The sequence below is a fragment of the Pan paniscus genome, chromosome 3 (assembly GCF_029289425.2).
Source record: "Pan paniscus chromosome 3, NHGRI_mPanPan1-v2.0_pri, whole genome shotgun sequence".
Classification (NCBI taxonomy): Eukaryota; Metazoa; Chordata; class Mammalia; order Primates; family Hominidae; genus Pan; species Pan paniscus.
In genome coordinates, this window is record NC_073252.2 from 53,809,240 (window position 1) to 53,821,345 (window position 12,106).

Here is a 12,106-nt window from a genome sequence, read left to right on the forward strand (position 1 = left end):
TACCACATGCCTGTTCATATTAACCACAGGACTTGGGTGGGAGAAGGAGGTAGTAAAAAGGCTGGTCTCCAGCTTTTAGGGTGGGGGGTAGGGGAAGAGGGATTCACTGGAGAAGCTGGAGTTAATCATATTCCTAGTTCATAGCCCAGAATCGCTGCTCTGTACAAGGCCCCTCTCTTGCTTTCTTGTCTATTTTATCCCCACATCTGACTCTCACTGGTCTCCCTTGCAAAAGCAAAACTGCCCTAGTGGATTTGGAATATATCCTTTGTTTGTACACATCCTTGAAATTCTGAAGCATCCTTATGTGTGCATGCACTCTTAATTTACGTAAATGGCACTATTCGGCTTCTTGTTTACCCAGCACTATATTTTAAAGACCCTTCCATGTCACTCTATATAAATCTAGTTCATTATTCCAACTGCCGCCACCACATTTCATCTCTCCATTCGCTTTGTGAAGGACACTCAAGTTGTTGCCTTTCCCAAGGACTCTCTCTCTTCACTAAAAGGGACAGAGTGCAGTTGGGCGGGAAGAACCTGGATCCCACTGACAACTCAGCCCCTAACTAGCTGAATGGCGTTGGTTCTTCATGTAACCTCTGTGGGTTCCCCCTAAACTCAGGGGATCAAAGGCTGCAAAATGGCTGTCCATGGGCTACCTTGGGCCAACAAACCTGTCATTTGGTCCTCCTTGTGTTTTAATAAGAATCATAATAGCTAACATAAATTGAGAATTTTCAATATAACAGACACTGTTCTACTGTTCTAAGTGCTTACACATACGAGCATATTTAAATCTCATAACAACCCTATGAATTAGGCACAAGTATTATTCCCATTTACAGATAAGAAAATTGAGCACAAAGAAGTTAAAAAACAAAACACTTGTCAAAGGTCACACAGCTAATAAATGGTAGAGCTGGGAGTTTAACCCAGGTAGGCAGCTCCAGAAAAAGGTGCTTAATCACTCTACTGGAGTTTATGATAAATAAAAATGTTCACATAAATAATCGGGAAAAATAGCTCCTCTTGAAAAGCCAGATTTTTCAAGATCTGTGAAAAGTGGGTCCATTTATCCAAGGAGCCCCAATTGGTATATTGGTTGCCCACTGGAGACAAATCATCTGCTCTCTCATTCACAACCTCCACCTCTCCCACCGCCATATATATAGCTGCTTCACTCAGCCTCCTTATCCACCAGCCCCCTGTTAGCATTGAGTAGTTAGGGCATATAGATGAGATGGAAGAGACAGATGGGCAAACAGGAAGGAAAATAGAACAAGCTCCTGAATAACCTAACACAACCAGCGAACACCAAAGCCACGACTTGGAATCTGAGCGTCTCATTATCCTCACATATTACAGTGCCTTAGTTAGGTAATTCTAGAGTCTTTGTGTCCTTCCCTGAAGCCTCTTCCACCTTCAGACCCCTTTTATCTATAATGTCTTTTTACACCAAATCTAATCCTTGCTACACCCATTGCTACAAAGTGTTTTTAAGAGATTCCGGCCTGACCCCAATTCTTTTCTAGTGAGTCCTAGAAATTTCTTACTTGTTGCATAGATGTGTATGTGTTGTTTTAAGGGCTTAACCCAACTCTACTGTGAAGATCTAGATGAAAGGACACAAAAAGATGAACTTAACAAAAAGTTACTCTCTGCATTTAACAGATCACTCTTAAATAGCTAAATGGCAGAAAGATGCTGAAATTACATCTAATCATAAGATTAATGACCCATTCAGCATTACCTATTAGTAAGTAACCCTCCATATTAAATGTCTTCACAAAGTTCATTATATGCACGTTTACAACTAACTCATGCATCCAAGCACTTCATGAAATCAAATCTGAGAACAAATATTTTTGTTTAAGTACAGCCATACAATTCAAAATGGGGAATGTACGTGGCAGTGAGCTGAAACTTCATAGAATGTTAGAACTGGCAGAGATCCTAAAAGAAATCCAGTCTACTTTCTTCACTTTTCTTTTTCTGGTTTTTTTTTTTTTTTTTTTCAAGACAGGGTCTCACTCCGTTGCTCAGGCTAGCATGCAGTGGCAATTATAGCTCAATAGCTCACTGCAGCCTCAAACACCTGGGCTCAAGGGATCCTCCAATCTCAGGCCCCCAAGTAGTTGGGACTACAGGTGTGCGGCACCATGCCTAGCTAAATTTTTTAATTGTTTTTGTAGAGAGAGGAGACAGGGTCTTGCTATGTTGCCCAGGCTGGTCTCAAACTTCGGGTTCAAGTGATCCTCCTGCCTCCGCTTCCCAAAGTGTTGGGATTACAGGTGTGAGCCACTTTCCTCATTTCTTTCCTTTCTTTTTTTTTTTTAATTCGAGACAGGGTTCCACTCTGTTACCCAGGCTGGAGTGCAATGGTGTAATCTTGGCTCACTGCAACCTCTGCCTCTCAGACTCAAGTGATCCCTCCACCTCAGCCTCTTGAGTAGCTGGGACTACAGGCATGTGCCACCATGCCTGGCTACCGCTTTCCTCTTTTCAATAAGGAAACTAAGTTCCAAGAGGAGAGTAAGGCAACCAGTGTAAAGGGAGGGCTTTCCTCTCCCCCACATGGCCTCTCATAGTTAATAAGCTTACCACTCTGCATTATGTTGGGTTCAGGAAAAATCTCGCTTGGCCCATAAAATAAAACTGAAAACAATTTTTCTAAATATTTACTGTTTTCACAGACACTAGTACATGATATATGGATATTTCCCTCCTTAAGAATTGCAAAAGGATACTGGACATGTATCCTAAAGAAATGAAAAAGTATGTTCTCAGAAAATTCTATATACAAATGTCGATAGCAGCTTTCTACATAATAGCCCCAAAACTGGAATGTCCAAAACAACCTGAATGTCCTTCAACAAGTGAATGGATAAACAAACTGTGGTACATCCACACCAAGGAACACGACTCAGCAACAAAAATGAACTATTGATACACACAACTTGGATGGATCTCAGGGGCTTTATGATGAGTGAAAAAGAGCCAGTCTCAAACAGTTACATACTGTATTATTCTGTTTATCTAACATTCTCAAAAGAACTAACTTACAGAAATGGAGAACAGCTTAGCGATTGACAAGGCTGGGGTGGGAAAAGAAGTGACAGCAAAGGGGTAATACTAAGAGTTCCTCTGTGGGGAAGGAATAGTTTTGTATCTTTATGTATACATATGACCAAATGTTACAGAACTCACACACTTGAGCGCAAGTAAGAGCTGATAAAATCCAAGTAAGGTCTCTAGTTCAATTAGCATATTCTGCCAATGACGTTTCCTGGTTTGGCAATGTGCTATCGTTATGTAAAATGGTACCACTGTAAGCAGCTAGGGGAAGGGTACATGGGACCTCTGTACTATTTCTGCAACTTCTTGTGAGCCTACAGTTATTTCAAAACAAAATTTTTAAATGGGGGGGAGAAGCTTCCCAAAGAAGCTCTTATGAATAACTGCTAGAAACAACTTTGAATAATTGCTAACATGTACACGATACGTTCTACGTGCCAGTGACAAGTTTACATGTGCTATCTCCATTAATCCTCACGACAATCTTAGAAAGCTGATTCCTAAGTTATTGCCCCATTTTATAGTTAGGAAAGTGAGCCCAGAAGGAGCAACCAACTTGCCTAAGGTCACCAGGCAAACAAGAGGAGAACTAGCCTTCAACTCAAGCCTTTCTGATTCTAGACTTTGGAATCTTCACCACCACATCGTGCTGTCTCGAAGAGAGACGAATTCCATTCTCAAAAGATTGTCAAGGAGTCGGTAAAGGCAAAAACCTTCTTGTTCCTGCTCTGAGGCTACCACAACAGTACAAAATGTTAGCAGACCTCCCTAGCACCCCAGGCGCTCCCCCAACCCTGGGCTCCACTTGGCCACAGCCGCCATCTGGATACCAAAGGCTCCAGGGACAGCAGATGCCTAACATCGGATACAGGGCTCCAGGCGCCCCGGGGCATCTGGCGAACAGTTGGTTGGCTAGGCCGGAGAAGGGTGGGTGGCTAGCAGGAGGGCACCAGCCTCCGCAGCGGACTCTGCGGCCATCACTTTCCCATCAGAAATGGGGATATTAGTCTACATCCCTGGGGGCGTGGGAGGCGGGGGTTGTGAGGATGACAGCAGGAAAAATCCTTTGCAAAGAGCAGCGCCAAGCGCTGGTTATCTCAGCGTATTATGTTGTACGTACAGGAAGCATTGAGGAGGGAAGGCAGGCTGGACCTCTCCCCCCGCCCCGGCCCCAGCAAGCGCGGGTCTCCAGGCGCCCCCGCGCGGCCCGCGTGGGATGCGCCCTCGGCCCGGGCGCTGAGTGTTTACCTGGACCTGCGGTTCACGCCCTCGCGCACCGGGGCCAACGTCCCCAGCCGGAGCCGCCGCCTGCGGTCCGCCATGGTGGCCCTAGCTTCGCGGCCACCGTCCGGGCTTGGGCGGTGTGTGTGCCCTGCTGCCGCCCCGTCGCTAGGACACCGCACAACCACCGCTGCTAGTATTTGCCCCGGGCGCCTGGCAACTCTGACGCCCCGCTGCGCGGTCCAACCCCTTCTCCGACGCCTGGGGACGTGGACCTGGCCGAGGGAAGGGAGAGGGTACCGGTCCTTGGTGTAATCACGTTTTACTCTGCTGGGAAGGCGTGTTCATCTTCCCACCGAAACGCGCCATAGACTGGATCAGGCCTTTTTTGCTCATCATCGTTTCAAAAAACGTTTACTGAAGGAAAGAAAGGAAGAAGGCAGGAGGAGCGATAAAGAGATAGCAAGAGAAAGAGGATGGAAAGTGGGGGAAATGAATAGATTTCTAAAGATTGGGAAAGCCTTTTAGCAGGGAGATGTTTTCCTGGAGGTCTTGGAACTCTCTTGGTCTCACAGCCTCTGTAAACCGAGGGCTGCACACCTGTCTCTAGTCCCCAGCTGATTTCCAGAGGCCCTTCCAGCTCCTGTGTTGATTCTTCTGCCTCGACTCACTTCTAGCAGACAAGTACCATCCAGCTGACCCTGGTAGGCACGTGGCCACATAATACGGATTGCATGAGGGTGTGTTTCGTTTTTACTGAATTCTCATGCTACTTCTGAGTGTTTCTGATTTAAATATAAGCATTGGTTCTGCTACTTAATAATTATGCACTCCTGGGGGCAGGGTACTTACATTTTTAAGCTTCATTAATTACCTGGCATGAAAATGGGGAAAATAATAGTATCTACCTGTAGGGTTATTAGGGATATTCGATGAATATAAAGAAATTAACACAGTGCCAGCATTTAAGAATCCCTCAAGAATTATTATTATGCAAGTACTATTATTCCAGCTGTGAACCGGGGGTGGTAATATTTGTCCTGCCTACTTAACAGAGCTGTTGTGAGTTAGTTAATGGAGAAAGCTATGTAGGTAATCATTATAATTAGCCCAATTGTTATTTTTATTTTCTTTGATATTAGTCCGATTGTAATTTTTTATTACTCTGCTGGGAAGGCGTGTTCATCTTCCCAGCAGATATTTCCCAGCAGCAAAATAATAAACTTTTTATTACTTTGAGGAGGTAGGGTTTCTGTAGAAATTCTGTGAGAACTGGGCCAAAGGTATGGTTATCTAGGCTGAATGGAGTCCTGCAGGAATGATTTGTAACAATTTGTCCAAACAATGCTTGATTAAACTAAAAAGCTTCTACACAGCAAAAGAAATAATCAGCAGAGTAAACAGCCCACAGAGCGGGAAAAATCTTTGCAATCTATATATCCAACAAAGGACTAATATTCAGAATCTACAAGGAACTCAAACAAGCCAGCAAGAAAAAAACAAGCAATCCCATCAACAAATGGGCTAAGGACATGAATAGACAATTCTCAAAAGAAGATATAAAAATAGTGAACAAACATATGAAAAAAGGCTAGATATCACTAATTATAAGGGAAATGCAAATCAAAACCACAGTATAATACCACCTTACTCCAGCAAAACTGGCCATAATCAAAAAATAAAAAAAAATTAGATGTTGGTGTGGATGTGGTGAAAAGAGAACACTTTTACGCTGCTGGTGGGAATGTAAACTAGTAAAATCACTATGGAAAACAGTGTGGAGATTCCTTAAAGAACTAAAAGTGGATCTACCATTTGATCCAGCAGTCCCACTACTGGGTATCTACCCAGAGGAAGAGAAGTCATTATACAAAAAAGATACTTGCACACACATGTTTATAGCAGCACAATTTGCAGTTGCAAAACTATGGAACCAGCCCAAATGCCCATCAATCGATGAGTGGATAGAGAAATTGTGGTACATATGTGTATATAGACACATATATATAATGGAATAACATTCAGCCATAAAAAGGAATGAAATAATGGCATTAGTAGCAACTTGGATGGAACTGGAGACCATTATTCTAACTGAAGTAACTAAGGAATGGAAAACCAAACATTGTACATTCTCACTTATAAGTAGGAGCTAAGCTATGAGGATGCAAAGGTGTAAGAATGATAAAATGGACTTTGGGAACTTGGGGGGAAGGATAGGATGGGGATAAGAGATACAAGACTACACATTGGGTACAGTGTACACTGCTTGGGTGATGGGTGCACCAAAATCTCAGAAATTGCCACTGGAGAACTTATTCATGTAACCAAAAAAAAAAAAAAACAAATAACGGATGCCCAGAAATATTCTGAAGGAGGCATTTTACCGGAATCTCCAAAGGTTGTGACAAAAAGAAGAAAAAGCTGACTACAATTTATATATCAGCAAGCAAGAGGTAGAGTTTCCTAAGATGGCTTTCTATATATTTTCTACAGCTGCAATAATCCTTTTAAAAATATTTAGCAAAATAATATGTTGGCAAATTATCACTCTTAAATAAACAAACAAATAATAAATAAACGATTTGTCCAGATGCCTAGGGTTTCTACCAATTCAGGACTGCTTTCCCATTTCTCATCTTCAAGTTCTATTTTTTTGTTTTGTTTTGTTTTCTTTTTTGAGATGGAGTCTCACTCTGTTGCCCAGGCTGGTGTGCAGTGGTGTGATCTCAGCTTACTGCAACCTCCACCTCCTGGGTTCAAGTGATCCTCCTGCCTCAGCTTCCCGAGTAGCTAGGATTACAGGCACGTACCACCATGCCGGGCTAATTTTTGTATTTTTATTTTTTTATTTTTCTTTTTTATTGATCATTCTTGGGTGTTTCTCGCAGAGGGGGATTTGGCAGGGTCACAGGACAATAGTGGAGGGAAGGTCAGCAGATAAACAAGTGAACAAAGTTCTCTGGTTTTCCTAGGCAGAGGACCCTGCGGCCTTCCGCAGTGTTTGTGTCCCTGGGTACTTGAGATTAGGGAGTGGTGATGACTCTTAATGAACATGCTGCCTTCAAGCATCTGTTTAACAAAGCACATCTTGCACCGCCCTTAATCCATTCAACCCTGAGTGGATACAGCACATGTTTCAGAGAGCACAGGGTTGGGGGTAAGGTCACAGATCAACAGGATCCCAAGGCAGAAGAATTTTTCTTAGTACAGAACAAAATGAAAAGTCTCCCATGTCTACCTCTTTCTACACAGACACGGCAACCATCCGATTTCTCAATCTTTTCCCCACCTTTCCCCCCTTTCTATTCCACAAAACCGCCATTGTCTTCATGGCCCGTTCTCAATGAGCTGTTGAGTACACCTCCCAGATGGGGTGGTGGCCGGGCAGAGGAGCTCCTCACTTCCCAGTAGGGGCGGCCGGGCAGAAGCGCCCCTCACCTCCCGGACAGGGCGGCTGGCCGGGCGTGGGGCTGACCCCCCCACCTCCCTCCCGGACGGGGCAGCTGGCTGGGCGGGGGGCTGACCCCCCACCTCCCTCCCAGACAGGGCGGCTGGCCGGGCAGAGGGGCTCCTCACTTCCCAGTAGGGGCGGCCGGGCAGAGGCGCCCCTCACTTCCCCGACGGGGCGGCTGGCCGGGCAGGGGGCTGACCCCCCCACCTCCCTCCCGGACGGGGCGGCTGGCCGGGCGGGGGGCTGACCCCCCCACCTCCCTCCCGGACGGGGCGGCTGGCCGGGCGGGGGGCTGACCCCCCCACCTCCCTCCCGGACGGGGCGGCTGGCCGGGCGGGGGGCTGACCCCCCACCTCCCTCCCGGACGGGGCGGCTGGCCGGGTGGGGGGCTGACCCCCCCCACCTCCCTCCCGGACAGAGCAGCTGGGCGGGCAGAGGGGCTCCTCACTTCCCAGAAGGGGCGGCCGGGCAGAGGCGCCCCTCACCTCCCGGACGGGGCGGCTGGCCAGGCGGGGGGCTAACCCCTCCACCTCCCTCCCAGACAGAGCGGCTGGGCGGGCAGAGGGGCTCCTCACTTCCCAGTAGGGGTCGCCGGGCAGAGGCGCCCCCCCACCTCCTGGACAGGGCGGCTGGCCGGGCGGGGGGCTGATCCCCCCACCTCCCTCCCGGACGGGGCGGCTGGCCGGGCGGGGGGCTGACCCCCCCACCTCCCTCCCGGATGGGGTGGCTGGCCGGGCGGGGGGCTGACCCCCCCACCTCCCTCCCGGACGGGGCGGCTGGCCGGGCAGAGGGGCTCCTCACTTCCCAGTAGGGGCGGCCGGGCAGAGGCGCCCCTCACTTCCCCGACGGGGTGGCTGGCCGGGCAGGGGGCTGACCCCCCCACCTCCCTCCCGGACGGGGCGGCTGGCCAGGCGGGGGGCTGACCCCCCCACCTCCCTCCCGGACGGGGCGGCTGGCCGGGCGGGGGGCTGACCCCCCCACCTCCCTCCCAGACAGAGCGGCTGGGCGGGCAGAGGGGCTCCTCACTTCCCAGTAGGGGTCACCGGGCAGAGGCGCCCCCCCACCTCCTGGACAGGGCGGCTGGCCGGGCGGGGGGCTGATCCCCCCACCTCCCTCCCGGACGGGGCGGCTGGCCAGGCGGGGTGCTGATCCCCCCACCTCCCTCCCGGACGGGGCGGCTGGCCGGGCGGGGGCTGACCCCCCCACCTCCCTCCCGGATGGGGTGGCTGGCCAGGCAGAGGGGCTCCTCACTTCCCGGTAGGGGCGGCCGGGCAGAGGCGCCCCTCACCTCCCGGACGGGGCGGCTGGCCGGGCGGGGGGCTGACCCCCCCACCTCCCTCCCGGACGGGGCAGCTGGCTGGGCGGGGGGCTGACCCCCCACCTCCCTCCCGGACAGGGCGGCTGGCCGGGCAGAGGGGCTCCTCACTTCCCAGTAGGGGCGGCCGGGCAGAGGCGCCCCTCACTTCCCCGACGGGGCGGCTGGCCGGGCAGGGGGCTGACCCCCCCACCTCCCTCCCGGACGGGGCGGCTGGCCGGGCGGGGGGCTGACCCCCCCACCTCCCTCCTGGATGAGGCGGCTGGCCAGGCAGGGGGGCTCCTCACTTCCCGGTAGGGGCGGCCGGGCAGAGGCGCCCCTCACCTCCCGGACGGGGCGGCTGGCCGGGCGGGGGGCTGACCCCCCCACCTCCCTCCCGGACGGGGCGGCTGGCCGGGCGGGGGGCTGACCCCCCCACCTCCCTCCCGGACGGGGCGGCTGGCCGGGCGGGGGGCTGACCCCCCCACCTCCCTCCCGGACGGGGCGGCTGGCCGGGCGGGGGGCTGACCCCCCACCTCCCTCCCGGACGGGGCGGCTGGCCGGGCCGGGGGCTGACCCCCCCACCTCCCTCCCGGACAGAGCGGCTGGGCGGGCAGAGGGGCTCCTCACTTCCCAGAAGGGGCGGCCGGGCAGAGGCGCCCCTCACCTCCCGGACGGGGTGGCTGGCCAGGCGGGGGGCTAACCCCCCCACCTCCCTCCCGGACGGGGCGGCTGGCCGGGCCGGGGGCTGACCCCCCCACCTCCCTCCCAGACAGAGCGGCTGGGCGGGCAGAGGGGCTCCTCACTTCCCAGTAGGGGTCGCCGGGCAGAGGCGCCCCCCCACCTCCTGGACAGGGCGGCTGGCCGGGCGGGGGGCTGATCCCCCCACCTCCCTCCCGGACGGGGCGGCTGGCCAGGCGGGGGGCTGATCCCCCCACCTCCCTCCCGGACGGGGCGGCTGGCCAGGCGGGGGGCTGACCCCCCCACCTCCCTCCCGGATGGGGTGGCTGGCCGGGCGGGGGGCTGACCCCCCCACCTCCCTCCCGGACGGGGCGGCTGGCCGGGCAGAGGGGCTCCTCACTTCCCAGTAGGGGCGGCCGGGCAGAGGCGCCCCTCACTTCCCCGACGGGGCGGCTGGCTGGGCAGGGGGCTGACCCCCCCACCTCCCTCCCGGACGGGGCGGCTGGCCAGGCCGGGGGCTGACCCCCCCACCTCCCTCCCGGACAGGGCGGCTGGCCGGGCAGGGGGCTGACCCCCCCACCTCCCTCCCGGACGGGGCGGCTGGCCGGGCGGGGGGCTGACCCCCCCACCTCCCTCCCGGACGGGGCGGCTGGCCGGGCGGGCGGCTGACCCCCCACCTCCCTCCCGGACGGGGCGGCCGGCCGGGCGGGGGGCTGACCCCCCCACCTCCCTCCTGGATGAGGCGGCTGGCCAGGCAGGGGGGCTCCTCACTTCCCGGTAGGGGCGGCCGGGCAGAGGCGCCCCTCACCTCCCGGACGGGGCGGCTGGCCGGGCGGGGGGCTGACCCCCCCACCTCCCTCCCGGACGGGGCGGCTGGCCGGGCGGGGGGCTGACCCCCCCACCTCCCTCCCGGACGGGGCGGCTGGCCGGGCGGGGGGCTGACCCCCCACCTCCCTCCCGGACGGGGCGGCTGGCCGGGCCGGGGGCTGACCCCCCCACCTCCCTCCCGGACAGAGCGGCTGGGCGGGCAGAGGGGCTCCTCACTTCCCAGAAGGGGCGGCCGGGCAGAGGCGCCCCTCACCTCCCGGACGGGGTGGCTGGCCAGGCGGGGGGCTAACCCCCCCACCTCCCTCCCGGACGGGGCGGCTGGCCGGGCCGGGGGCTGACCCCCCCACCTCCCTCCCAGACAGAGCGGCTGGGCGGGCAGAGGGGCTCCTCACTTCCCAGTAGGGGTCGCCGGGCAGAGGCGCCCCCCCACCTCCTGGACAGGGCGGCTGGCCGGGCGGGGGGCTGATCCCCCCACCTCCCTCCCGGACGGGGCGGCTGGCCAGGCGGGGGGCTGATCCCCCCACCTCCCTCCCGGACGGGGCGGCTGGCCGGGCGGGGGGCTGACCCCCCCACCTCCCTCCCGGATGGGGTGGCTGGCCGGGCGGGGGGCTGACCCCCCCACCTCCCTCCCGGACGGGGCGGCTGGCCGGGCAGAGGGGCTCCTCACTTCCCAGTAGGGGCGGCCGGGCATAGGCGCCCCTCACTTCCCCGACGGGGCGGCTGGCTGGGCAGGGGGCTGACCCCCCCACCTCCCTCCCGGACGGGGCGGCTGGCCAGGCCGGGGGCTGACCCCCCCACCTCCCTCCCGGACAGGGCGGCTGGCCGGGCGGGGGGCTGACCCCCCCACCTCCCTCCCGGACGGGGCGGCTGGCCGCGCGGGGGGCTGACCCCCCACCTCCCTCCCGGACGGGGCGGCTGGCCGGGCGGGGGGCTGACCCCCCCACCTCCCTCCCGGACAGAGCGGCTGGGCGGGCAGAGGGGCTCCTCACTTCCCAGAAGGGGCGGCCGGGCAGAGGCGCCCCTCACCTCCCGGACAGGGCGGCTGGCCAGGCGGGGGGCTAACCCCCCCACCTCCCTCCCGGACGGGGCGGCTGGCTGGGCCGGGGGCTGACCCCCCCACCTCCCTCCCAGACAGAGCGGCTGGGCGGGCAGAGGGGCTCCTCACTTCCCAGTAGGGGTCACCGGGCAGAGGCGCCCCCCCACCTCCTGGACAGGGCGGCTGGCCGGGCGGGGGGCTGATCCCCCCACCTCCCTCCCGGACGGGGCGGCTGGCCAGGCGGGGTGCTGATCCCCCCACCTCCCTCCTGGATGGGGCGGCTGGCCGGGCGGGGGGCTGACCCCCCCACCTCCCTCCCGGATGGGGTGGCTGGCCGGGCGGGGGGCTGACCCCCCCACCTCCCTCCCGGACGGGGCGGCTGGCCGGGCAGAGGGGCTCCTCACTTCCCAGTAGGGGCGGCCGGGCAGAGGCACCCCTCGCCTCCCGGATGGGGCGGCTGGCCAGGCGGGGGGCTGACCCCCCCACCTCCCTCCTGGATGAGGCGGCTGACCAGGCA

The 12,106-nt window shown here is 56.9% G+C and overlaps 1 protein-coding gene across 5 annotated transcripts in view; it reads right to left on the reverse strand.

Moving 5' to 3' along the window:
* The window catches only part of FAM47E (family with sequence similarity 47 member E), a 35,882-nt gene extending 28,109 nt beyond the window's left edge, over positions 1-7,773 (reverse strand). For 2 of the 5 annotated variants that reach the window (XM_055111403.2, XM_008957692.6), the window contains exon 1: positions 4,327-7,768. In XM_055111403.2, the coding sequence (XP_054967378.2) occupies positions 4,327-4,400 (74 nt within the window). In that variant the 5' untranslated portion in view covers positions 4,401-7,768. Of the gene's footprint in view, positions 1-4,326 lie in introns of all 5 variants that reach the window. The other 3 variants (XM_034958624.3, XM_008957691.4, XM_008957694.4) reach the window with 3 other exon arrangements.
* Between the last annotated feature and the right edge of the window lie 4,333 nt (positions 7,774-12,106).